This window comes from Centropristis striata, chromosome 20 (genome assembly GCF_030273125.1).
Source record: "Centropristis striata isolate RG_2023a ecotype Rhode Island chromosome 20, C.striata_1.0, whole genome shotgun sequence".
Lineage (NCBI taxonomy): Eukaryota > Metazoa > Chordata > Actinopteri > Perciformes > Serranidae > Centropristis > Centropristis striata.
Window position 1 is genome coordinate 27,124,866 of NC_081536.1, and position 27,827 is coordinate 27,152,692.

Consider the following 27,827-nt stretch of genomic DNA (forward strand, 5'->3'; position numbering starts at 1 on the left):
TGTATTTACAATGACAAAGGAATATACGTTTATCTCCTGTTCAACATCTCATTTAATCCATATGATGACATGTTTATTAACCAGCACACTGGTTTCTCTTAGGTGTAGCTGCATGTGGTCTACTTTGCATTAAAATGGTTAAATATTGAATGAAATACTGTTGGCACTCTGGTTTCTGCTCTCTTAGCTTCAGCTTATTTAGACCAGTTAAGCACTTAATCTGTCTAAATGTCTCTGCCTGGCTGTCTCCAGTGTATGTGCTTCTCTTTTTTTTCTGTTCGGTTCTAATATCTGTTTTTCTTCTGTGTTTCCAGAGCTCCTCAGGAAATCAGCTGAACATACACTGGTTGACATGGTGCAGCTACTGTTCTCTAGGTAACTGAATGGGGCAGTGATGGATGAAGATGTGTTAAGTTACATGTTTGTGTTCATCTATGCCTGAATGTCTCCCTCAGTGGTTAGGACTCAGTATGCTAACACAGATATGTTTTCTGATATGGTATAATATAATGCTTTTTTAAGGGCTGTTTTATTAGGTAAACTATCCTACCTTGTATTATGTTTCTTCCTGTAAGTCGCTTTGGATAAAAGCGTCTGCTAAATTACTAAATGTAAATGTCTTATCAATATCAATGTCTTATCTTATCAAAGATCATCACAAATTACTTTTTGTAGGACTAGAGTTGAATCTTTAATGTGTTTTTTTTTAATCTTGAAGACAAGGACAGTAAAGAGTAGTTTCAAACCCCAAATCTTAGTTTGTCTTTCCACAGGAGAAGAGCAGGCTGGACTCCTGCTGCACTCCTTTATCACCTCTGGATTATAGATTGTCGGTTTTCTGCATATATCCGTCTCTCAGGCCTCATTATTCCCCTTGAAGCTCATGAATTTCATTTTGCACTGTGCACAGGGTCAATGGGCCGCTGATTCACTAATGCCATAACATGATTTCTCCTTTGGCATTTAGCATAGGAGCTCCTCTCTCCCCACCACCCCCCACACAAACCACCCCATCCAGATGCATCAGAGTGCCAGTCACATTCAGTCACAGACAAGGGGATGAGCCAATTGAGCTGCAAACTGCATGATCTGCATATAGATGAAGCTGATCTCTGCTTCAACAGCAAAAGCTCCCAGACCCATAAATACTAAGAAGCATGTCTACACACACACACACACACACACACACACACACACACACGCACACAAACACACACACACACAGGCGTAGATACAGAATTAGCATTTCCAGCGGTCCCAGACAGAAGCAATCAGGAAAATCAGCTACAAAAAAAGCTTTCTGCTCATCTGGATGTGAAGCAGCATACCTGCAGAACAAACAGACTTCAAAAAAAGTTATGGTGTTATTCACCTACTCTCTGAAGGCATCTATGTCTCCTCCAAGACTATTTGACACAGGATTTGTCACAAAGTGACGGTTTATCTTTCCTCCAGTGTTGGTTTTTGCCAAGCTTGTCGCCATTCTTTGATGCTCCATCCAAGCATTCCTGGCCTGTTTTTCTTTACTGGCAGGACTCTTGTATGGCACCTTGTTATCATGTCTTCCAATAAGATTTTACTGTGCAAGCATGGAAATAGAGAGCATGGCAGCCACAGTCGTAAACAGAGGTATTCCTACTCATGAACAGGAGATATAAATTTAGTGTGTGCTTTTTATTACATCCTTCTGATACTACCCACACACACACACACACACACATCCCACATCTCATTTTGCTTATGTTCCACCCCCCAGATCCCCACTTGTCCACAGACCCTGGATAATAGAGATGTGAGAGGGTCTGGGCTGCCCCAACCCCCCCACCACCCATCAGAGAATAATGAACAGCAGCTCTCTTCAGCTCCTCAGAAGGAGTCTTAGATTGCCTGCTGAAAGTATTAGGCATGTTAATCTGTTGGACCCACAGATCATCCAATAATCGTGCTCGCAAGACAACACTCTATTAACGCTGAGTTAATGTCAGGAAGGGGGCTGCCGGCTCCTTTTTCTTTTTCTTTTTTTGTTTGTTTGTCTGTGTGTATGTGTGCGTGACTGGTGGTGACATCTCATTTTCCAGCAAAGCTTTAGAGTCCACAGAAACCGAGTGGCGCACACATACACACACACACACACACACACACACACACACACACACGAGAGAGAGAGAACAGCAGCCTGCTCATCAAATGCTGGAAAAGTTTATTTATGGCTCAGGTTTAAAATGTTGAGATTCCCACCATGATATTGCATCTTATGCAGCCTTTCAGCTTAGGACATGTTCTACATTCTTTTTTATTCGTTGTTTGTCTGTGTTTGGTTTAGAAAATACATGAATGGGATACTCTGGTTATTTAGTTTTGCACTTCTATTGAGTTGAAGGACTAACAATACAGATTTAAAAAGAGTCAAAAATCCAAGCTGGAGAGATTGAAATATATTGACTTCTAGAACTAAAACGATCAATGACTGGTCAATTAATCAATCAGTTGATTGTCTGCAACAATTGTGATAATTTGTTTTTGAAGCAAAAATGGTAAACATCCACTGGTTCCACCAGTTGCCTGGGACTTTTGGATCCACGAGATTTAATACTTTCATAGTCTTATGATAGTAAATTGAATCTCTTTGGGTTTTGGACATTTGAGGATGTCACATTGGACTTTTTGAAATTTGTGATCAAAATGTTTCACTACTTACTGACATTTTAGGGCTCAAATGATAAATTGGCCCATAATTTAAATAACTGGTTGAATAATCATGGTTATAGACCTATTGACTTTTATTCTTAGTTACAAAAAAACTTGGATGGTTGATGCAAATAACAGCGTCATCATGTTTAACCCAAAAATAAACCAAATAAAGAGATTGTTTGCGTCCATGGCTGTCATTCACACCAAATCACAGCCACAACCCAGTGATTGGCAGGGTGAGCTCTGTATTTTCTATGTGTACTGTAGTAATTCCAACAACAGAGCTGCTTCATCACCTTGTTCATAGAACTGTTTGCCAAGTCAGTTTGTTTTTGTATCTTGTTCAGAATTCGCCTTACAAACGTCTTTTTTCACTCTTTTAGATCTTTTTTTAAAACATAGCATCTGAACTAGCACATAGGCCTACAGAGAGATACAATTAAGGTAGACACTGCATAGAAGCAGTTAACTTATTTAATTTCTTGTACCTATAAGGATGATGCCTGGACAGTAGAAAAGACTGTCTTAACTCAAAATTATTTTTTTTCTTCCAGACTACCACAGTTCAAAGAGGAGGCCAAGAGTTATGTGGGTGCCAATATGAAGAAGGTAAAATGACTAAAATGTTGAATGTGTATTTGATACTATTAATGGCCTTCTACCGTTTTTCATTGCCATTGAGCTGTTTTCAAGGTTTGTGGAGGAATGTTCTATTTGTGGCTGTGAAATCTAGTTATTGATGTGATGGCTACACTCGACCAAAGATCAGTAGATTGATTACTTATACAGTGTAATGAACGACTCAAAATCTAGATAAACCCTTTGCACACTTACTCCTGTTACCTGTCCCTAACAATGCAGCCCCTCTAATCTCATTTCTGTTCTTTCACTTTAGTTTAGGCTTTTGGAACATTTAGTATTTTGGCTTGAGTTGTCCATCTCTCTTTGTGTGCCTGTTTTCCTTGTCACAGACCCAATCCTGTGTCCTGGAGGCCTTATGGCCTAGGGAGTGTACCTAACTGGCCCACTGGCATAGTGTACTGACATGGTTAACCCTTTGATGCACAACATATTGACCCCCCTGCACAACACGGGTCAAAAATGACCCTTATTAATTTCCCATGTTATTTAATGCTTGCTGTGTGTTTCTGTGCTCCATCTTTTGATATCAACTTATTTTATGGTTGACTATTCCACGTATTCTTTAAATATCTTGTTTTTTTATAACAACAGATCATTATTTCCATTCTGCCTCTCATACTTTATAAGGAAAAAAAGTTTTTGTATTATTACATAGCTAACTACTTGGCTAAGTAGCTTGCTAAGCTAACTACTTAGCCAAGAAGTTCGCTAAGTGGTTAGCTTAGCAAGCTACTTAGCTAAATACTTAGCCAAGAAGTTAGCTAAGTGGTTAGCTTAGCAAGCTACTTAGCTAAATACTTAGCCAAGAAGTTAGCTAAGTAGTTAGCTTAGCAAGCTACTTAGCCAAGAAATTAGCTAAGTAGTTAGCTTATCAAGCAACTTAGCTTAATTCTTAGCCAAAAAGTTAGCTAAGTACTTAGCTAAAAAAAAACATTTCATAACATAATATTAGGATGTATGATGATCAAAAACAAACTAATTGAGGAAAACCTGGAATACTGAATGATGAAAATAATTTATTGCAAAGACTTGCATACATACTCATACATATCGGGTCACTTTAGACTCATGTTGTGCATCAAAGGGTTAACATGGCTGCTTGGTTGGAGTGCATGACAGTGCATTGGCTTCCTAGTGAAGTGTTTGGTACAGGAATTAAAGTTCTCAGTCGATACGTCGGATTTCTGTCAGTTTGATTCCAGTGAGGCCATGTATGAGATCAGTGTAAATTCAAATATGGTTTAAAGCAACTTACTGCTGAAAAGTAATGTCAGACTGTGCTCACTCACTGCCATTTACAACCTTTTCCACGTTAGTAATTACATAAAACTTTCTAAAACAGCATAAAACTACACAAACATGCTGTACAACTGTCAAGTTAGTTGATGTTAAAAGTAAATGTAACAGTAAGTCGGCCGTCTAATTGGACCGTCTATATATATAATTTTTTTTCATAGCATTGGCTAGTTGGCCACTGACAGTGGTGAATGTTTCAGTGTTTTTTGTGTAAATGAAGATATATTTAACGTAAAGTCTTGTTTCTTTGGGACAACTCTGTTTCAAGTACTTTAGTTCAGTCTAATTTGGTTAGTTAAGTGATATATTTACATCTATTAAATTCCGAAAGCTGACAAGCTGCTAAGATCAGTCTTCATCTTAGAACACTTTTTGGATTTTATTTCACAACATCACATATGTTACTAAATGACCTGAGCATTTTCTGACATACATGCATATTTATATCAACATTAGCCAATATCAGCTCTGACTCAAACGCTAAATCACATAATGGGTGTAGAACACTACACCTCTACCCCTTTCAGTGTAAACAAAGAAACGGCTTATATATTATTTTAAAAAAGACAGAGAAAAGTGAACATTTGCATATTGAATGATTGTTTGACATAGTTTGTATAGAATGATGGTTTCTGGGGAAGACAGGAGTCACCCAGAAAACCTGATGGTGGCACAACAATGTTATTTTTAGGTAGATGGTAGAGCTGAGGAATGAGCTATAAGGAGCTACTTAGCCTAAGCCTAGCCTAAGGATTTTCGGTAATACCAACTTTACACATTCTAGTACTAAATAGTTTGAGCAGTTAAAATACTGCAGTTATCAAATACCCCCCTTTGAATGCATCCCTACTAATGACCATTTCCCTGCCTAAAGTTCAAGTTATGCTAATAGTTTGAAGGCCACAATCATGAACATGGACATGTTTGACCCATTACACACTTTGTTTCCAAGTCCACATAACTTTTCTAAAGTATCTCTAGAAAGGCATGGAATGAGTTCATGAAAAAGAAGTAACATAGTCTAAAGCATAAATAAAACAGAAGCAATCCATCTAGTTCAAAATGAGAAACTTAAGTTGTTGTTTTTTTATTCTGAACTGCATTTTGTTGTTATTTATATTTCGCATGGCATCCAAAGGGAGCTTGAAAACAAACTTGGAGAAGTCACACAGCCACACAGATTGATGTTTTACCGGAAGTGTCTTTGGTTTTCAAGAGAAAAGACTTTGTGGGTGCAGGCTAGCTAGTTGATTCTGTCCCCCCCATGATAAAGAGTAGCACAAAACAGCTTCCATCAGCTTTTCAAAGGAAATATTAAAGGATAGGACAGTCCCAATAAGGGCTTGGCTGAAACAGTGGCGTGTCCACATCCCGTTTCTGGACTGGGGTGGCCCAAGTGAGGCACTGACTTATTCAGTGGTGGCATGAAGGATGTGCATGTGCTCACACATGCTGAAATGACATCAATTTATAATAATTGATTATCTTCAGAACTCATATCTATATTTAATTACTATCATTGCAGTATTTTACATTTCTTAAATTTTAATTTAAGATAAATAGATCAATCACAACACATCAGTGGCACAATACAAATATAGCACAAATCCTCCATAATTTATTCTTCAAGGCCTTAGTTACAAAATTCAAATAGATAACGCTATGGTCCCAGCTCTGACTGGACAGAGTATGTATTATAGTTTAGAATAATTGGGTTTAACTGGGGGAGTAACCTAACTCAACTCTCCCCATTTAGCGGTTTTGCTTGAATAGCATTCGTGTTGCTGTTACCCTTGTTGTATTTATGTCAGACCTGAATATTGAGCTGGAAGCAGTAATTTTATTAATTCAGTAATTTTTGCTTTTGCTCGTCCACTCACACTGCCTGCTCCATTAGCTGGCTGCCCATTTTCTAGTGGTTCATGTCTATAGTGGCTTTGGCTGTGTCTCAAGTACCCCGACCCTGTTTGGATCCCACATCCCTCCCACCATGCACAAATGTTTATATTTGAGTGTGTTTTGTGTTGGTCCCACTGCTGACATATTTCCCATCACTAATCACGGGCACATGCCCACTCCCCTTCTCTTCTGAGGCTTACAATATCTTGTGGAAAAACAAACGAGTGCAGGTAAGAAAGCTGACTTTCAGTATTTAGGTTAGAGAATCTCTCCCTGTAACATTTGTCCTTTTTAAAGACCCCCCTCTCCACACTTCCCTCCCTCTCAGGAGGAATTTGATATGCTGTATTTGGGAAATGATCATCTGTTTTCGAACATCAAATCAACTGATGTAGATTATACTGGACAGTCTTTATCAAGTTAGAAATAGGTCACTATGGCATGTCTGTGCTTGTGAATGCTCACATTACATTTATATTATTCTTGAAGTTTTTTTATTGAGTCTCCTTGAGTTTACATCTGCATGTATATGTCTAAGCTGCTGTATCTCATGCTACCCATATACTTTCTGAGCTGTTGCAGGGTAGAGCGTTTCTCACTATTCTTTTGCTTGTTTGTTTAGTTCAGATAATAGACAAACCGATTTAAAAGGTGTCTGAAAACATTAATAGTTTGAAAAAATAAACACTTGCACTGAAACAGAACATTTGAAAAACTGGCACGCCACATCATAGCGGAGTAAGTGGCAGTGGCACTTCGTAGTGTACAGTATTTGTGTGCATGTACATACAGTGCTGTTCATTCTGTCCATTTGATGATAAAATTCCCTACTGGTTGATCTATAACTGATGCTGTGCTCGTTTCAGGCCATTATCAAATAGGATGTTCTCCTTTCACCTCACTCAGTGAGACTCTGCACTCCTGTCTCAGATATTTTTTTATGTGCATCTGCCCTTTTTGTCCCAATTATGTTATACAAGATGATTATGACAGGTGTATATGTTTACTTAAGGTATTTAGATTTATTAGCTTTATTTGAATAACCATAATTAACTGTGTTATCAAAGCATGTGGTACAAGGCCGACTGTAAGTGTAGTATATCAGAATGGTAAAAATTAAAAACACACTTTGATGTACAGTACCAGTGGAGTTCCCCTCTCAGTATAGGTTCATCATCAACTTCATGGTTAAGCAAAGCTTAAAAAAAAAAAAAAAAAAAAAAGTTAAAATAAGTTAATAAGCATGAATTAGCAATAATTAAAACCATGTACATGCATTCATCCAGGAGTGCCTCACAAACATTGAGTTATAAAAGTATGCATGACTAAGTAAAGACGAACTTTCACCAATGAAAAATGAACTCTGCTGAATCCAGTGTTGCCTCCCAAATGCCTAAAATAAATGGTTAATAAATTATTTTTATTACTTGTGTGAGGGGTCAGGGTTAAATCCCACCAGTGAATCAGGAACCTCTGCTGAGTCCAGTGATGCCTCTTGAAACAGTCCATGACAGATAGTTCATGCATTTGGCTCTGCATTTCTTTTTATCCAGCAATCCTACTGCCATACCAAATTTTTGCCAGTTTGCATGAACTGTTCATGTCCTTTGGTGCAGGACCAACATCATTCCAAAATATTTTGCACACCCTTTAAAGGTAATGCACTTGTAAATCAAACACACACCTTTACACAAACATACTTGAACTTCAGCCTCCCAGGGCGAAAACTGTGGTTGCCAAAGTCTGCAGAACATTTTTTGACCCTAAAAGCCCGACAGAAATACCTATACAGTTGCTGGTCCCAGCTAAAAAAAATTGTTGTTTAAGCTATTAATCGTTGTACTACAAAGCTTTTAGTGTGACTGTGCCCTTTAAGCAGGTACTCTGTTATTGGAGCACCCACGTTGCTTATTTTCTGAGAAAAAGATGAAGAGATTTGATAGAAAGAAAGCATCCTACCTGATCATGGCCTGATCAGTAATGATTGTCAGCAGCACAGTGTTTTTGGAGAAGCCCTACTCAGTGGTCAGCTCTGTTTTTCTGTAGTTGAAGATGCGTGCCGGTGGGATGAGTGAGTCATCCAAATGGAAGAAGCAGAAACGATCGCCAAGGCCTCCTCGCCACATGGTCCGAAGTCCTTCCGGTCAGATGGACTCAACCCAGTCCAGCACCCTCAGCAACAACAATCTTTCAGGTAAGTAACACACTATCGTGATAATATAAGCATCAATCATCATTTGAGAAGCTAGAATCCCATAAAAGTTGCCTGTTGTCTTCTTTTAAAAATCCTGGTAACTGTAGGGTAAAAGATACACAAAGGTAACATGCCCTTTTTCATGAAGAATTGTATGATATTGACCCCACTATATGGCAATGCATAAGAAATTTGTGATGGACCTTACATTTTACTCCTGATTTTTCCATGATACTAAAATGCCGCTGTAGTATACTGCCCTACAAAGTCTAACTGCAGTAACTACATTTTTGGTCAAAATTGAGTTTTAACTAAAAAATGAACTCCTTGATGTCTGTTTTATCTTGTGACAAAGTTTTAGAATTAAATGTAGCTTTATTTCACAGAAATAATTACATAAAAACCACAAAATCCAACTAAAAATTTTCTTTAAATACAATACAATACAATACAACAAAATCAATTTGAAAATGTTTATTCACTCAGAAGAAAACATAAAAGCTGAAAGAAGACAACAACATTAGTTACTGCACTCTGTTTTTGCATTACTATTAGAACCTTTTACAGCAATGCAGTAACTATGTTTTTGGGGTCAAAGGTCAAATAAATCATCATGATTTTTGAGCATTAAAAATGACATCATCAATACATGTAGAAATAGGTGTCATATCACTTACCTACCTATAACCCATTTGGCTGGCAAGTTAAAAAACGTTAAAAAACTTTAAAGCAGTTTTTCTCAGTTTAACCTTTTGCGTAGTAACTGCAGTTAGACTTTGTAGGGTAGTATACACTTGTGCACGGGTAAATGGTGAAAACACATCATGTTGTATCATTGTATAACTGCACCTTTTTCCATCAGGTGGCGTCCCGTTCATTGAGCCGCCAGCTTTAGACAGTGCTGGTTCTTCCGTTTCCAGCCCTACAAACACAGACAGTGGCCTGGACACCTGTTCCAAAGCCACCTCCCGGGAAGACCTTTCTGACCTGGAACAGTGCAACTCAACTGCAACCACCCCTAGCTCCAACATTATGCTTCCTGGGGCTGAGCCTGGCTCTCTGGATGGACAGGTTTGGCTGTTTGGAATATCAATAGAATAACCAGCATCAGAATCAATTCTTGCATTGCAAACACTGTATTTATTTGATGATGATGATGATGATGATGATGATGATGATACTACTTTGGTAAACGTTTGTGTTCATCTGGAATGTGGCCTCAACTTGATGATGACTTCCATTTTTGTGTAGTGTGAGGGTGGTCCGGTTGACCAAACCCAGTCAGCCTCAGTGGAGTCCATCCCTGAGGTTCTGGAGGACAAAGAGGCCATTGGCGAGCAGTCAGACAGCCCCTCCATCCATGACATGGACTATGTCAACCCCAGAGGAGTACGCTTCACACAGTCTACACAAAGAGATGGTAAGGATACAGGCAGGTTTTAAACCTCTGATATTGCTATACTTTTTGATCTAGATCTGTTTTTGGTCCAGCTTCATGCAACTTTTCTGTTGAGAGTTTTCTTACTCTGAATACATAGTTTACAAGCTAAGAGTTCAGCTCAGCAATCAGTGCGTACAAGTTGACTTTGAGAGCTCGCAAAGTAATGGTGCTTTATTTAAGAACTGATTTTCTTTACTGCCAGATAAAAATCTTCACAGTTCAGAAGTTCTTTCCTAATCTCTCCCTGCAGGAGCCTCCCTCATCCCTTATGGCCTGCCATGTCTAAGGGAGCTTTTTCGCTTCCTGATCTCACTGACCAACCCCCATGACCGCCACAACACTGACGCCATGATGCACATGGGCCTGCAGCTGCTAACTGTAGCACTTGAGTCGGCACACATTACTAACTACCAGTCTCTACTTGGACTGGTCAAAGATGAGCTCTGCCGACATCTCTTCCAGGTAAAGTAGAATGTGGAAATGAATGCTTGTTTATTTGTTTATTAGTTTATTTAAAAGGATCCCCATTAGCTGACACCAAGACAACAGCTAGTCTTCCTGGGGTCCAGACAATCATTTTTAATAGAGTACCACAGGCATTACAAAGTCAAGTCATTATAAAGATATATAAAAATGAAAAAAATAAGAAAAGAAAAAGAAAGCATTATACAGTCTTGTATCACATAGCCTAACCACACTCAAATAAAATGATGATATAATTCAGGTATTGACATCAAATACATTCTTAATCTTCTTTTAAAAGCAGCTTTTTGTTAATTTCACCAACCTCACCTGGAAGACTGATCCAAAGCACTACTGACCTATAAAATACTGACAACTTCTTAGAGACAGACTCAGCTAGTGGTAGAGTGATCAGTCCACTATTCACCCCTCGACTGTTATAAAAATGAATATTTGAGCGGTAAATTATATTATTATAAAAAGATTTAGGAGTCTGAGTATTAATTATTTTATGCAAGTATATTAGTACATTAGCAGATAGTCTATCCTTGACTCACCAGACGTCCATGCATTTCTACAACACTAGTTCTTGGAGAACAACCAAGAACCAGTCTGTCTTGCAGCCTTGTTTTGAGCCACTTGTAATTTGTTTATAAGAATGTTGGATGCAGCAGACCAAACAACTGAACAGTAATCAAGATGACATAAAACTATTGAACAAACTACTTGATGAAACAACTGTGGGTTGAGAAACGGAGCACATTTGTACGTTACGCATTTTGGCAACAACTCTGTTGATGTGATCAGACCGTGACAATGTGCAATCAAGCCAGAGCCCAAGGAGCTTCACAGTTTTTACTTGCTGTATTGTTTGACCATCTATTTGTAAATTAATGTTCTTGTACTTGTTGTATGTACAGTATGTTTCTATGCTGTAACCAACAGTGACAGCATGTGGCTGGTATGGATTTTACCTTGTGAGTTTGTATTTCTGTGTGTACCATCATGGAAAAATGGGGTCATGGAGAAAGATACCGTAGCGGAAACTTTGCCAGGTGTTGATATGTCTGTGTGTGTGTGTCTGTGTGTGTGTGTGTGTGGGGGAGGGGGTGTTGCTCTGATATCGTCCCAACTGTGTAAGATGCAGTCACATCAAATTGATTGGACTGGTTTATTACTTTCTCTACATTAGTCACATTTTACTTTTAGGGAAACATTTTTGAAAAAGCTTTTTGACTTATTTTATCTAATGCAGAAACTGTGATGGTTGACGCGAAGCTGACACTTGTGGGATCTGCTTTGCTGGAATCAAAAGCATAGCTTTTTTTGATTAATATTTTTATTAACCTTGTAATCTTATGTAGGGCTGCAACTAACGATTATTGTCATTATCGATTAATCTGACGATTATTTAAACGATTAACCAATTAGTTTTTTGGTCAATAAAATGTTGAAAAATATCAATCAGTGTTTCCTTAACCACAAGATGACGTCCTCAAATCTCTTTGTTTTCTCCACAAACCAAAGAGATATTAAGTTTATTGTCATAAAGGAACAAAGAAACCAGAAATATTCACATTGAAGAAGCTGAAATCAGAGAATTTGGACTTACTGTCTTTAAAAAACTGCTCAAATCAAATTTTTGATTATCAAAGTAGTTGACGATTAATTTGATAATCGATTATTGTTAGATTAATCAAATTATTGTTGCAGCTCTAATTTTATGCTTCACTATTTTTACCAATGTGTGATGTGATTTAAATTATTCAGTACTGGTTACAAACCAGGAGGACCACCAATCCGTGTGCCATCTGTTAGTTTGTCAAACAATAGAGTTCATTCCAAGTCAAAGTAGGAACAGGAATTCAGTTCAATGAATGAGATAACTTGGCTGATGTGTTAATGTATGTTTTCTGATTATTTTGTCTGTTGTAGTTGCTGAGTGTGGACCGTATGAACCTATATGCTCCCTCCATACGAGTTTGCTTCTTGCTTTTTGAAAGCATGAGAGTACATCTTAAGTTTCAGCTTGAGGTGAGTGGTTTCTTCATTGTCTTGTTTTTTTTTGTTCATCAGATGATCTTTATGACCCTTTGACTGCCATCTAAAGTGACTAATTCAATTCAAATATATAGTAAAACTGATCCTGAAGACTTCATAATTATGTGCTGAATTGGCAGATGTACCTAAAGAAACTGATGGACATCATTACATCAGAGAACATTAAGATGCCCTATGAGATGAAGGAGATGGCTCTGGAGGCACTGGTCCAGCTGTGGAGGATTCCCAGCTTTGTCACTGAGCTCTACATCAACTATGACTGTGACTTCTACTTCTCCAATCTGTTTGAGGACCTCACCAAGCTGCTGTCCAAGGTAACATCCACATGGAGCACATTAGTTTTAACAGATTGTTGCTATTGGAAACATCATGAATCCTTGTTGTGAAACAGTGGATTTTGTGCAGGGGAGGTTGTTCAAGCTTTTTTGGTTCCATCAAACCTGAACACTACAGAAAACCAGTTTTTAAATGTATATCATTTTCTAATAATTGTTTTTTTTTAACTAAAAATGGTCATGATGAAGTTTGTTGTGAAAAGACTTCATTGTGACATTTTTTGAGACAAGAAATTTTATTTTTGAGTTATTTAGCTTAAATGTCAGTCTGGCTTTATAAACAGAGAACAATTTGTTTTCTAACAAATGAAATTTTGTCTCTCCACAGAATGCGTTCCCAGTGTCAGGGCAGCTCTACACCACCCACCTCCTGTCGCTGGAGGCTCTGCTCACAGTGATTGACAGCACTGAAGCCCACTGCCAGGCCAAGGTGCTCAACAGCACGGCTCAACAAGACCAGTCAGAAACACTGCTGGCAGAGGGAGAAGGTTCAACCAACAATGGAACAGACACTATAGCAGGTATACTGCACACATCAAACCATGACTTGATGTTTTTTAATATTCTACCAGTCAAAGCAATGCTTTAACTCTTGTTTTTACTAGTTTTACTGCTTGCCTTTCTTCTGATACGAATAATAAATAATAGGACCATTAGACCAGTAGTTCTCAACCTTTTTGAGTCGCGACCCCCTGATTTAACATGCATGTTGTCTGCGACCCCTGCTCAACAACGAAACATCTCTCTGACCAAAATGACCAAAAAAATACATAAAATTAAGCAAAAAAGGACTCAAATTGACCACAAAAAAGACACAAATTGACCAAAAAAGACACAAAATGACCAAAAAAAGACACAAAATGACAAAAAAGACATAAAATGACCATAAAAGGAAACAAAATGACCAAAAAAGACACAAATTGACCACAAAATGATCAAAAAAAGACAAAATGACCAAAAAAGACAAAAAATGACCAAAAAAAGACACAAAATTACCAAAAAAGACACAAAATGACAAAAAAAAAACCCCACAATGACCCAAAAAAGTCATTAAATGACCAACATTAACACATGAACACTTTAACACAGTGGAGACAGAGATGTCTTCCAAAATGATTTGGCGACCCCCAGAAATCATCTCGTGACCCCAATTGGGGTCGGGACCCCAAGGTTGAGAATAGCTGCGTTAGACCATCATAATGCTACATATTTCAAGATAACTGCTACAGTGCCCATAAAAACATGCCTATTTGAAATGGGCTGAATGCTTGGCCTGTGGAATTGCTGCTTGCAGCTGTCTCAAGAACGGCTTATACTTCAACATTTATTAACTGCATAACTTCATATTCAACGCACCTTAGGGGCGGCTGTGACTCAGTTGGTAGAGCGGTCACCCATTGATTGGAATGTTGGTGGTTCAATCCCAGACCATGGCAGCCTACATGTCGAAGTATCCTTGGGCAAGATACCGAACCCTAAATTGCTTCCGATGCTGCGTTCATAAGTGTGTGAATGAATTCCCAATGGTGGCAGGTGGCACCAGTGTGCCCTGGTAGCCTCGGCCACCAGTATGAATGTGTGTGTGAACCAAGGTTTTTATAGTTAACGAAATAAAGAAAACTAGAATTGAAAACACATTTTCGTTAACTAAAATATAAATAAAAACAAGAGTTTTAAAAAAGCAATAACTAACTGAAACTGTATTTTGTGGTTACAAAACTAACTAAAACTAACTAAAATTATAGTGAAAATGTCCTTAGTTTACATCTTTGTCAACTTTTTTCATACGTAAACCTTTTTGGTTGATATGAAATTAATTTAATCTCTTTGTTTTTCTGACTTAATAAACTGATTGGGGCTGAGATGGATCAGACAAAGGAAATGAAGGCAACATTTATTGTGACCTTATTGAATCTGGCACCCAACAAATTACATAAAAACTAACACTAAAACTAATAAAAACTAAACTAAAACTAAGCATTTTCCCAAAAAATAAAAACTAATTAAAACTAGTGAACTCACTTTAAAAACTAATTTAAACTAACTGAATTTGAAAACAAAAATTCACAACGAAATTAAAACTAAAACTAATGAAAAATCCAAAACTATGATAACCATGGTGTGAACAGGGTGAATGAGCGCAGTCTGTAGTGTAAAGCATTCTGGATAAAAGCACTATATAAGTGCAGTCCATTTACCATCCATTTACCTTTTGCGTCACATACCCAAGTTGTGGTTGTGTATATTTCCAAATAGACTTGGCCCATTAGTTTATTAACAGCCACGGTTATAGATTGTGGCTGTTTAAAAAGTGGAGGTATTTTGCCGGCAGTAACACTTTTAGTGATTACGACATGTTGGACTGTCCACGGAGCCTACCCACCAAGTGTGAAGTAGATCGGATGAACAGTTGAGATGTACATCTACATACACACACATATTGCTTGCTTTATAGTTACATCAATAATAACAAGATAAGTGTCAGATCAACAGCTTCAGTGCAGAAATTGCAGTGCTGGTCCCTCTAGTTTTTTTCTTTTTTGTTTTTAACAGAGCATATTTTCTGTTTGTATTCAGATCTGAATAGACTGGGCAGTACCAATGGTCTTCCACAAGCTGAGATTGTACCAGTGTGTCCACCAACCAGTGGACATCTAATGGCAGACAAGATGCGACTGGGTAGACAGGATCAAGGGGACAATGACGCTGGTGAGACTTTATTCACTTTATTATACATGGTTTTATTTTACACGAGATGGAAGATTATATAAATGAACATTTGTTTCATCCAGCTGAGAAGAGAGCCCTGAAGAAGCCTCAACGCTTCTCATCATGTTTACCCGATTCCCAAGAGTTGATGGAAATCAGAACAAAGAAAAAGGTGAGTAGTAGTGAACTAGAGCTGTTGTAACATTGTACACCCACAACCAATTAGAAACTGGTCTACCACATCTCCAATCTACCTTTATTTAATCTTGTTTCAGTTGCTGATCACAGGCACCGAGCAGTTCAACCAGAAGCCCAAAAAGGGAATCCAGTTCCTGCAGGAGAAAGGTCTTCTCAGTAACCCCTTAGACAACAGCCAGGTAGCCCAGTGGCTCAGAGAAAACCCCCGACTGGACAAAAAAATGATTGGCGAGTACATCAGTGATCGCAAGAACATGGAGCTCTTGGACAGCTTTGTAAAGTATGTTGAAATTCCAGGGCTATTGTGCATTTGTTAATCATTTCAATGTGATTTTACAATGAGGCCTTTAAGAGTGTTGAGGTTCCCATTAAGCAATAGCGTGTGTTTGTGTGTGTGGTAATAGTAAATGATGACATTTTAGATTGTGTTTAATAATTGTGAGTCTTTCTTGCAGCACATTCACCTTCCAGGGTCTTCGTATTGATGAGGCCCTGCGGCTCTACCTGGAGGCTTTTAGACTACCTGGAGAGGCTCCTGTCATCCAGAGGCTCCTTGAAACCTTCACAGACAACTGGCATGTAAGGCACATTTGCTCAACTTCTAAAAAATGTCTAAATTCTCAAGTCTTTATTAAAATATATCAGCAGAATTTTGACATTCAGATTAATAGAGAGCAAGACTAGCATCACAATATTCCAGGACTGTGGATATGAATATTGTAGTCAGTCTTAAAAGTGTATTGGATTACTTTAGATTCAACTAAAAAAAGCTCAAGCTTCATGAACTAAAAAGTTGTAACACCCTTACAAAAGTCAAAGTGGAATTATCTTGACTAACAGCAGCATCATCAGAACATTACTAGTGATGTGCAGGACCCAAAATCAGGATGAAAGATTATGATCAAACTGGATTTGAAACTGAATTTGGGATTTAATTTAGGATTTGCCTGTGTCCACTTGTGACTTGTGGCATACACAGAGATATGGATTCAAGTCAAAGATATAGACTTGTCTTTGAGTCAGACTGACAAAATAAAAACAATACTCAACTTTGTCATGGGATGACCAAACACAGTGAAGATAGTGTGCAGTGAATAATCTCATTGTTTTTCTGCGCGCTGGGAAGCACTCAACAGCCACGACTTCCATCTTTGTTCGACATTTGAGGCATCCATAAAATTGTAATTCACAATTAATAATACAGTTACATTTTTGTTCTTTTTCCAGGCTTCAGCTAACATTGGGGAAGATGTAGCATTTAGAAGAAAACTTTTGCAGACTGTAATTTAATGAGCACCCAACAGTCAGTGTTTGGTTTCCTAAATTGAACAACAATCCATGTGTTACCTCTTGGACAATATCTTTAATCTATGAGTGGGCAGCATTAAAGTTAAAATACTTCAAGATCAAAATATTTTTTTCGTCTTACTTTAAGACTTTGCCTTGACTTGGGACTTCATGACCAGGAATTGAAACATGTGGCTTTTTAAAACAGTTACTTCTTTGTTATACCTCTGCAAACTTACGATTTGTAAAATGTTGTCTTTGTCCCACCTGCTATATACACCGTATCTAAAAACACAACAAGTTGTCTTATTCTATTCTATTCCATTATTCTAACTTCCTGGTGCCATTATTTTACACACACACACACACACACACACACACACACACACACACACACACACACACACACACACACACACACACACACACACAAATACATAGTGGATACAAATAGACTTCCATCAGATATTTCCATTTGTTGTAAAGGTGGTGAAAATATGAAACAAACACATGATTGAACCTCCTGCTTATAGTAGAAGGACGACACAGTGACACAGGAAAACACACAAACACACACACACACACACACACACACAATGGAGGAGCAACTCAACAGGGGGGGACATTTGACTTCTCAAAATAGCATAAGAAGACATGTGATCTGGAAACTATTTCTAGAAATGTCCTTTTATTAGGCTGACCACATACACACAAATAGTGGCCTTGAATGAGCTGATGAGTAATTTTAGGCTGTGACTCTTTAAATGACTTTTCCATGTTATGGGTTCACTGTAATGTCAACAGCATGTGCAGGATAAGATTTACTTTAGAGACAGACAAAGGTTGGTGTTCTTAAATGGCTTTGTGTCACTGCAGCAAGGGTGAAAATTGGCAAAGTTTCCTTTAAAACAGTCCCTCTGGTAGTGTTTGGTTAAAAACGTGTGGCTTTAAGCCTCAGGTGATGTTCTGTTTATTGTGTGTGCTTGTAGAAAGTGAACGGCTCTCCTTTCATGACCAACGATGCCGGCTTTGCTTTGGCCTATGCTGTCATAATGCTGAATACTGACCAGCATAACCACAATGTCCGCAAGCAGAATATCCCCATGACTATAGAGGTGAGTGATCTCTCTCTCACACACACACACACACACACACACACACACACACACACACACACACACACACGTTACTGAAATATTATTCCAATGAAAACTTTACTTTTAAGCTAGGTCTGTGTGTTGGCTAAAGTAACATTGACATTGCCTACAGAAACACCAGTGTTGAGTATTTCAAATGTCATTTTATTTGTGCTTGGAGCAGCACAAATAAGATAATATACTCATCCGTTGTATTTGCTGCAGCCCAACCTTTAGAGGTCCTTTTTGTAGAAGCATGGCACAAAAAAATAACCTTTTCTGTTTTCTGTTGTCCTGCACAAACCAGGATGAAGGCAAAAAGATGTTTGAATTTGTTGGGTAATGAATGACCAGCGAAAAGTCACGAACGACACGCTTACTCTGTTAAGTTATGGGAAATATGGTGTTAACTGGAATAGCTCTGGTGTGGAATAGGGACTATGCTAGTGTAGTCTTCTGTCATGAATGTGTCACTCAAGTTTCATTTGATTTGAATTCACATTTTGTTCCTGTTAAAGCATCAAGAATAAAAACTTGAATGACACTAAGAAGCACCACACGGTAAAAAGAATATTAGTTTGCAGATGTAATTCGGAAAAGGAAATAAAGCTGTGCTATATTCATGTTTCATGTCTTTCTGATAGTATGGCATTCCTCTGTGAGGGCTAGCATTTGCACTGGTGCAGCTTAGTGGCTCAGAAAGCGCACAGCCAACAGCTGTAGGCAGTGGTGGTCCTTTTGAGAGGTGAACTCATCCTAAACAGACGGGGGAGGAGGTGGGGCGCTCTCTCTGTCTCTCACTTCATCTGCCGTCTCTGTCTCTGTTTTTTCTGTCTTTGAGTGACAGTGGCTGAAGACTAAACAGAGTCTCTGGGCAGCTTGTGAACAGTTTGTGGGTGGGCCACTCTCACTGACAAACAATAGCAAGCACTTGCTCTGCCTGTCTCACTCCTTTTATTTTCACATACTTTTGTAGAAATGATCTTTGCTGCGTTGAGTCATACCTCATCATAGAGCTGGTGTTGTATGCTGTTTAAATTATCCCTACACATTCCAAAAAGGTCAGTTGCAGTTTGATGAAGAAAGCTTGTTGACCTCCTGGCCCAGACAACAGGCAGAGGCTTCCACACAATAGTTTAAAGAGGGCCAATAAAAGTGGCGCCTAGCACTTCAGTTACTTAGCAGCTTGCAATGTGTAGTATTCACCACAACATGTGTTGGCAGTGGGGTTATTTTTGACATGGGAAAACTATGCCCAGCACCACTGTGTGTAAATCAGATCATATTCCCAATGATCTGACAATGAGATGACAGGTGTTCAGTGAGGTACAGGTAAGGTCAGTTGTATAATCTTCATTTTGTTTATAAAAGACAGCATGCTTCTCGATCATGGAGCCTGTGTGTTAGCTATCTTTACCAACGGTTGCTCCGAGAGCTGCTCTCTGATGTGACTGATTATGTGTGCATGTCCCTGATATGAGCTTAACAGATAGAAATAGATAATAGAGGTAGCTTTCTCTGACTTTCCATGCTCGTGTTTATTTCTCTTTGTGTCCCTGCAGAGGACCTCCTGTTTTCCCTCTTTTTAACTGCCACTAAGATAAACCCTGTCTAGTCTGGGCATAAAACTGAGCCTTGAGGTCGTCACTCATCGCCGGGTGGTTATGTTTATTTACTGGAGGCTCTTGGCTCTAATCTCTGTTTTCCTAACACAACTATTTAACTATGGGCAGCTAAAGCATATTAAGTAACACATAGCGAGTGTGTTTCCACACAAAGCCCTTTTAATTGTTGGTTAGTGGATGCTCAGTTAACGAAGCACGAAATGCCAGAGGCTTGGGTGTCTGAGCTAAGCTCCGTGTTGAGATGCATTGACTGACACATTGATGGTGGAGAAATTACCATTTTTCTGCCATAAGCATGTGAGGTTTTTGAATAAAGTTTCTGTCAGGGAAAGCATACTGATTTTTCCACAGCTAACTGCTCTGTTTTTTTCTTCACACAGCAATTTAAGAAAAATCTCAAGGGAGTAAATGGAAACAAAGACTTTGACCAGGACATGTTGGAGGATATCTACAATGCTATAAAGTAAGTTATGAAAACTCTTTGCCCAAAGTCTGATGGCAACTTGTAAGCGATGTATAAAAAAAATTGTATTTTTTTTCTGTAGGAATGAGGAGATTGTGATGCCAGATGAGCAGTCGGGATTAGTGAAGGAGAACTATGTATGGAGCGTGTTGCTACACCGCAGCGCTACACCTGAGGGTGTTTTCCTCCACTTGCCACCTGGCAGCTACGACCATGACTTGTTCTCAATGACCTGGGGTCCCACCATCGCTGCCCTGTCCTACGTCTTTGACAAGAGCCTGGACGACAACATCATTCAGAAGGCCATCACAGGCTTCAGGTATACACATTTTAACCAACCAAGTGAGGAAATTATGGCTGGTCCTCACTTCTTTGAGCCATTGTCATTCAGCCCCCTTTTATTGAGAATTGGGTGTTGAGGGCAGTGGATTTTAGGGGGAGATAGCAGGTCAACAGTAGATGTCACATAGAAGTGGTGTACTTCATCTGAAAGCTGAAATTAATTTCAGATGTAGCTCAGCACTGTGTGTCAAGTTGTTCTCGTCATGAATCTCTAATAAAAATGACTTAATCAATCAATGTAATAATTAATTTAACCTATTAAGGTGTATAAGGGTTCAGTACTTTTAGCTTCCTGAAGCCCAGTTCCATGCTCAACTTTGGTATACCATTGATACCATTTGTTCCACACATTTAAATTAAATCATTTTTTTAAATTTTATTTTAGAATGGATAAAAACAAACTCCAGAATATTACATTAATACACCAAGACCTTGGAACAATATTTAAAGATCCATGTTGTGATTTTGGAGATTTCTTTATTTTCAGCGATTGGATGGCAATCACTTCTGTTCTTAAAACTGCTGGTCAACCCCCTTATTTTAAAAAGTACTGTTACAGAGTACAAGTTCTCTAATTTGTGGTTGTAACAGGTCATTTTATACAGTGAGGTCAAGTTTCAAGAAAATGCTCTCATGGGCTCCTATGGAGACTAACATCATCCCATGTGGGCTCATTGAATCCACAAGAGTCTCAACGTTCCGGGGATACCCAATTTATATAATTCACAGACTGTTTAGTGAGCCTAGTATGCATATTCAAATACAGTAGGAGATAATAGCACATTGTAATGCATCAAAAATAATGTGGTTTTTGCCTTAAACTGGCATTTATGTAAAGAGGAGACTTGTGGGAAAATATTTAATTTCATCTACCCATATTCAAAAGTAGGCCAGTCCCTTATCACTGAAATCCCAAAGAATGCAAAGTGTTATTTGGTCTTTTATGAGTTTTTAAGGTGTACAGTCAAATGTGTTTCTGTCGTTGCAGGAAATGTGCAATGATAGCAGCTCACTATGGCTTCAGTGATGTTTTCGACAATTTGATCATCTCCCTCTGCAAGTTCACCACTCTGAGCAGTGAGGTGAGGCCTTTTCAGAAACATAGGTCCTCCGCATCATGTTATGCTGATGTGGTCCAGTTTGTTTTACCAGTACAGAGTTGGAACATCAAACTTCAGTTGCGTTTGTGTATATGTATTATATTGTTATAATTATTTATTTTTTATCTTTTGTTATAGTAAAATAGAAATATGCAAATTTCATGGCAAAACAATGTTAAATTGTTGCTAAATTTGAATTAATTTATCAATATTTTATCACATGTTGTAATTAAGAAACTGTGTTTTCATTGGCCATTTCCAAATGCTGATGCAACAAAACATGGCTAGAAAGCCATGGCCACTGTTGAAATGACAATTTACAGTGCATGACATATGTGGCCTAACAACGGCAGTAAAGAGCCATTTCTAGACATGATGATGGGCTGGGACAATATATATTTATCCAACACATACCATAAATGACTTAAAGTACTGATGTGATGTGTGTCATCAGAATTCTCTCCTATAACTAAAACAGCCAAAATCTTCCAACTAAGACATGTCTGTATCAGATTGACTGTAACTGTGTTGACTAAGTTTTTGTGTCCTCTCCCTCTGCAGTCTGTGGAAAACCTTCCTACAGTGTTTGGCAGCAATAATAAGGCACAGACAGCAGCCAAGACCGTGTTTGACCTCGCCCATCGGCACGGAAACATCCTGAGGGAGGGCTGGAAGAACATCATGGACTCCATGCTCCAGCTGTTCAGAGCTGAGCTCCTGCCCAAAGCCATGGTCGAGGTCAGGACTCCTAAACTCTCAACTCTCTTTCCTATTGTTTCTTTGTGATACCACTGCAGATACAGTCTGTGGGTTGTAGTTTCTGTTTGAAAGAAAGACTTCATCCTATGTGTTTTGCTGCCATCTACTGTTCAGTACTCAAACACCACATGTATTGCCTCAGGTGGAGGATTTTGTGGAGCCAAATGGGAAGATTTCTCTTCAAAGAGAGGAAACGCCTTCAAATCGGTATGCACAATTCCTATCTGTTTAATATATTTACAAACCGTTTTTCCTCAATTCAAAGCCGGGCCCCTATTAATGACCGGCCTCATTTACTAACCGGGTGTAAAAACAATTTTTAGTAAATAAAAGCCGGCCTCTTTTATAAACCGGGTGTCTTACCGGTGTTATGTCAAAGTCTGTTCCCCCGTCGATATGTGTCCCCCTTACCTTAACCTGCACCAACCTGACCCCTGACCCCAACCAGTCCTCCTTTAAGTTGCTTAACATGATCCCAAGTTTACCTTAACCCCAAACAGTTATCTCTACAAGGCCTAACCTTAAACTTAAATCCTAACTTCAACCGTGGAGGTGATGCGACGGAGAACACCATTCAGGAAACATAATTTGACGGGTAACAAATTTCGCCACAACACCTGTATTTTGAAGTTTGGCCACACGAGTTAGTACTGTAGGTAAATATCGTTGTTTCTCCCGCTGTCTTAGTCATTCTCTGTAAAGTCGAGCCGTTTACGCACGTTCTTCTGGGCTTTTTAGTAGTTTAGACATTTTAAATCCTGCTTAAAATGAACATTCAGAGTGCTGTTCATTGTTTGTTTACATCAGAGTACTTCCAATATGGCCGACATCCGGGTAACTGGCCACAATGCACTGTGTAAAACGCTCTAAAAAGTGCCGGTCAGAGCTGCTCTGATTTCCTGTTTTTAATAAAAGCCTCCTTCAAATAATAGCCTGCCCCTATTATTAGCCGGGTCCCAAACTGATTTTTTTATTAATAGAAGCCCCGGCAACTACTGAGGAAAAACGGTAATAGGCTAAAAATAAAATGTTGTCAATGTATCACAGCATGATATTTTAGAAGAAGGGACCAGCATTCTATAATGAGGATAAAGTGTTCCATAATACAGTCCTAACCAAGAAGGCCAAATGTCTAATTTAAATGTCTCCATTGTTCCATGTCAGTGGTGAGTCTGCAGTGTTAAGTTTTGTCAACTGGTTGACGTTGAGTGGAGCTGAGCAGTCAGGACTCAGAGGACCATCCACAGAAAACCAGGAGGCCAAGCAGGCTGCCATCCTCTGCATAAAGGTACGACTGAGAGTGTTCAGTAACTGAACACCACCTGAAGCCATCATTTCTGATGTATAATAAAACGTCTCTATGTTGGAACAGTGTGTTACCATTGTTACATTTTTAAAGAAGTAATTCAGCAGGTTTCTTTGCTTCATTACTAATGCAGAATACTGTTTGTGTTTAAATAATTTTTCTTAACTATGAATCTCTTTTATGGTATTTGTCAGTCTGCCCATGAATAGTTGTACACTTCTGGCTGTAGATGAAAATACCATCACTCCTCAGATCATTTGTAATACACAAAATCACTTTCTTTAATGCACATAAAAGCATTGATTGTGAAGGATTTTGTGGTTTGTTTTACTGACTGCATTATTGAGACAATGACATGGCCCGTTCAGATAGTTTTTACTGTATAAAATGTGTTAACATCACTAATTTTTCTGTTTTTCTCTTTCTAGCAATGTGACCCAGAAAAGCTGATCACAGAGAGTAAATTTCTACAGCTGGAGTCTCTACAGGAGCTAATGAAGGTCATTATTTTTTCATTTTTAACATATGCAGCTCATTATTTCCTTGATTTGTATTGATTTAAACTGCTAGGGTAGAAGTATTTGCTTGTCTGCTAGTTTGGATAAATATATCCAATTAATGACATTTACATCATGGTTAAGTCATGCAGAAAACCAAAAAACAAACCAAATTGTCCTATCCAGGCTCTCATATCAGTCACCCCAGATGAGGAGACTTATGATGAAGAGGATGCTGCCTTCTGCTTAGAGATGTTGCTGCGAATCGTTTTGGAGAACAGGTAGGAAGGAGAATTAGTCAGCACAGTGACATGTGTTGTCTTTGTCATTTTTAACACAATGAACCTCTCCTTGTTTGTGTGTGCAGAGACCGTGTGTCCTGTGTGTGGCAGACAGTGCGAGACCATCTCTGCCATCTTTGTGTCCACACAAACGAGAGCTGCTTCCTGGTGGAAAGGGCTGTGGTGGGACTACTCCGACTCGCAATCCGCCTGCTACGACGAGAAGACGTTAGCTCTCAGGTGCTCCTAACACACTCTTACTAACATACCTGGACACAAACACTGCAGCAGAGATCATTATCTCACATCAGCAAAGGTCAGATTAGGTCTACATATCTGATGGTGTTGGTCCACGATTATTGACGTCCTTGACCTGCACACTGTCTACTTTCTGAGGATGTGGACTCTGGCTTTGATTTTTTAAAATGTATTTTATTTAACCTTTATTTTACCAGGAAGTCCCTTGAGATTGCAATCTCTTTTTTCGAGGGAGACCTGGCCAAGATTGGTTGCCAGTTACAGATTAAAATGACAGTGACAAAACATGGGAACATTAGCATATATTTCTAGGATATAAATCTGAACATTAGATAAAGCAAATTTATTTTACAGAAGGAAATTGGGATATTTCCTTTTATCATTTCGTAAATCAGAAAAAACTCTCAAGAACGTATAAAATCAAAAAGGAACAACATGTTCTTGAAATCAGGTTATGAAAGATATATCGACAAACCCCTCTGTAAAAACCTTCAAATGTTGTCAGGAATAAAACTGGAAAGTTTGGTGCCTCAAAGTGCAGCTGAACTTGAGATTTATGGCTCAGAGGATGAGAAAAAAATTATTCTGAGAAAAACGCCTTTAAAGATTTCATACATCCTTAATGGAAATGACTATTTGAAGACAAAATATTGAATCTTATTCAGAGCAACAACAATATAAAACATATAAAACCCATAACAGTGTGCAGGAAAGTGCGCTGCTATAGGACGCTGCTATAGGACTCTGCTATGGGACTCTGCTATAGGACGCTGCTATAGGACTCTGCTATAGGACGCTGCTATAGGACGCTGCTATAGGACTCTGCTATAGGACTCTGCTATAGGACTCTGCTATAGGACTCTGCTATAGGACGCTGCTATAGGACTCTGCTATAGGACTCTGCTATAGGACTCTGCTATAGGACTCTGCTATAGGACTCTGCTATAGGACGCTGCTATAGGACGCTGCTATAGGACTCTGCTATAGGACTCTGCTATAGGACTCTGCTATAGGACTCTGCTATAGGACGCTGCTATAGGACGCTGCTTTAGGACTCTGCTATAGGACGCTGCTTTTCATGGATTTAGGAGAAATCTCCAGCCACAAATGGATCAAATATGGTAAAATATAGACCTAAATTATTGTTGTGTTGTTCCACTAGCCTACTTCTCCAGTGAGAACACTGTCTGAACACTAATATCATGACAACTCCTCCATTCTGTCCAAACAAAGACTGTGCAGATCAGATAAGCAGGTCACTGGATGCTGAGCGGACCTCATTCTGAGGGTGACCTACATTTTAGCCCTCAGATCTAATACCTTTTGCATTTATATTTTACATGTGATATTTAAAAACACCAGTGGACAGAAAGGAATATTTACAATGCATGTTTCACAGGTCAAATCATGTTAATAGACATACAGCAAATGTATACACACATTATTTCTGATCGATTTATTGAAATAAATCTTCACTTAGTAGAGTATTTGTGTTTTATGTTTGTAAAGAAAATAATTTTATTGCAGAAATTTCCACGTCGTATAAGAGTTTTGAATAAATGTTTCGTTCTACTGCAGCAGCTGATGTTGAAACCAGACCACTCACTACTTCAGAAACATTTAAACAAACTAGGGAAAGCAAACATTTTAGGTGAAAGTCAAGCTCTGACAATCACTTTTAAATGAATCTAATTGAACTGTTTTATCCTGATGATGTCATGTCAACATAACTGAAGGCAGCTCCGGTATTTTTGCCTTTATTTATTATTTTCAAATGTACGAACTTTAATGTAGGATTGAAGAACAGAAATTGTACCTAAAAGGTCCTTTAAAATGACAGCAATATATATTATGTTATTTATATTTCATATATATTGTTTGTTTGTTTGTGCACCCACAGGTTCTCCTGTCGCTGCGTCTCCTGCTGATGATGAAACCTCACGTCTTGTCCAGGGTCAGCAGGGAGGTGGCCTATGGCCTCCACGAACTGCTGAAGACTAATGCAGCCAACATCCACTCTACAAACGACTGGTTTACACTTTTCTCCTTGCTGGAGTGCATTGGAGCCGGAGTGAAACCTCCTGCCTCTTTCCAGCTGGCCTCTACCACTACTGACAACGACACAGGTTCAGTATTTTTCTCTGCATCGTGCTTTTTTCAAATGTATTTTTTTAACTGTGCACTACAGTGATCACTACAGCGAAGTGAAGACAAGAATGGGAAGAAATATGGAGCCAAATAACTACAAAGAAAACAAAACATAACAGAGGGAATGAAATGCCATTTAAAAACAAACAAGCAGACAATCCAAACAAAACGAATAAACAAAAAGCTGTTGTGTAGATAGCAAGGTTATAATAGTTTTAGATTTTTCATTCGTTTAAGTTTTAATTTCTTTGTTTTTGTTTTCAATTTCAGTTAGTTTAATTTGTTTTAGAGTGAGTTTGCTAGTTTTAATTCGTTTTTATTTTTTGGAAAATGTTTAGTTTTAGTTTAGTTTTTATTAGTTTTAGCTTTTTTGTAAAGGTGTGTGTGTTGGGTGCCAGATTCAATAAGGTCACGGCTCCTTTATTTCCTTTGTCTGATCCATCTCAGCTCCAATAAGTTTATTAAGTCATAAAACCAGGTAGATGAAATAGATTTCATATCAACCAAAAAGGTTTACGTATGAAAAAAGTTGACAAAGACAAAAACTAAGGACATTTTCACTATAATTTCAGTTAGTTTTAGTTAGTTTTGTAACCACTAAATACAGTTTCAGTTAGTTTCAGTTGGTTATCATTTTTCAAAAAAGTCTCGTTTTTATTTTTATTTCAGTTAACAAAAATGTTTTTTTCAATTCTAG

At 38.4% G+C, this 27,827-nt stretch overlaps 1 protein-coding gene across 2 annotated transcripts in view; it reads left to right on the plus strand.

Moving 5' to 3' along the window:
• The window catches only part of gbf1 (golgi brefeldin A resistant guanine nucleotide exchange factor 1), a 101,425-nt gene that overhangs the window by 57,981 nt on the left and 15,617 nt on the right, over positions 1 to 27,827 (plus strand). For both annotated transcript variants that reach the window (XM_059358842.1, XM_059358843.1), the window contains exons 7-30: positions 315 to 375; positions 3,246 to 3,300; positions 8,575 to 8,722; positions 9,585 to 9,793; positions 9,974 to 10,142; positions 10,414 to 10,625; positions 12,561 to 12,659; positions 12,806 to 13,000; positions 13,350 to 13,542; positions 15,599 to 15,730; positions 15,814 to 15,902; positions 16,006 to 16,208; positions 16,384 to 16,507; positions 18,205 to 18,330; positions 20,357 to 20,439; positions 20,522 to 20,758; positions 21,770 to 21,863; positions 22,443 to 22,619; positions 22,783 to 22,847; positions 23,805 to 23,928; positions 24,375 to 24,446; positions 24,630 to 24,724; positions 24,811 to 24,964; positions 26,883 to 27,108. In XM_059358842.1, the coding sequence (XP_059214825.1) occupies positions 315 to 375; positions 3,246 to 3,300; positions 8,575 to 8,722; positions 9,585 to 9,793; positions 9,974 to 10,142; positions 10,414 to 10,625; positions 12,561 to 12,659; positions 12,806 to 13,000; positions 13,350 to 13,542; positions 15,599 to 15,730; positions 15,814 to 15,902; positions 16,006 to 16,208; positions 16,384 to 16,507; positions 18,205 to 18,330; positions 20,357 to 20,439; positions 20,522 to 20,758; positions 21,770 to 21,863; positions 22,443 to 22,619; positions 22,783 to 22,847; positions 23,805 to 23,928; positions 24,375 to 24,446; positions 24,630 to 24,724; positions 24,811 to 24,964; positions 26,883 to 27,108 (3,342 nt within the window). The remainder of the gene's footprint in view (positions 1 to 314; positions 376 to 3,245; positions 3,301 to 8,574; positions 8,723 to 9,584; positions 9,794 to 9,973; positions 10,143 to 10,413; positions 10,626 to 12,560; positions 12,660 to 12,805; positions 13,001 to 13,349; positions 13,543 to 15,598; positions 15,731 to 15,813; positions 15,903 to 16,005; positions 16,209 to 16,383; positions 16,508 to 18,204; positions 18,331 to 20,356; positions 20,440 to 20,521; positions 20,759 to 21,769; positions 21,864 to 22,442; positions 22,620 to 22,782; positions 22,848 to 23,804; positions 23,929 to 24,374; positions 24,447 to 24,629; positions 24,725 to 24,810; positions 24,965 to 26,882; positions 27,109 to 27,827) is intronic.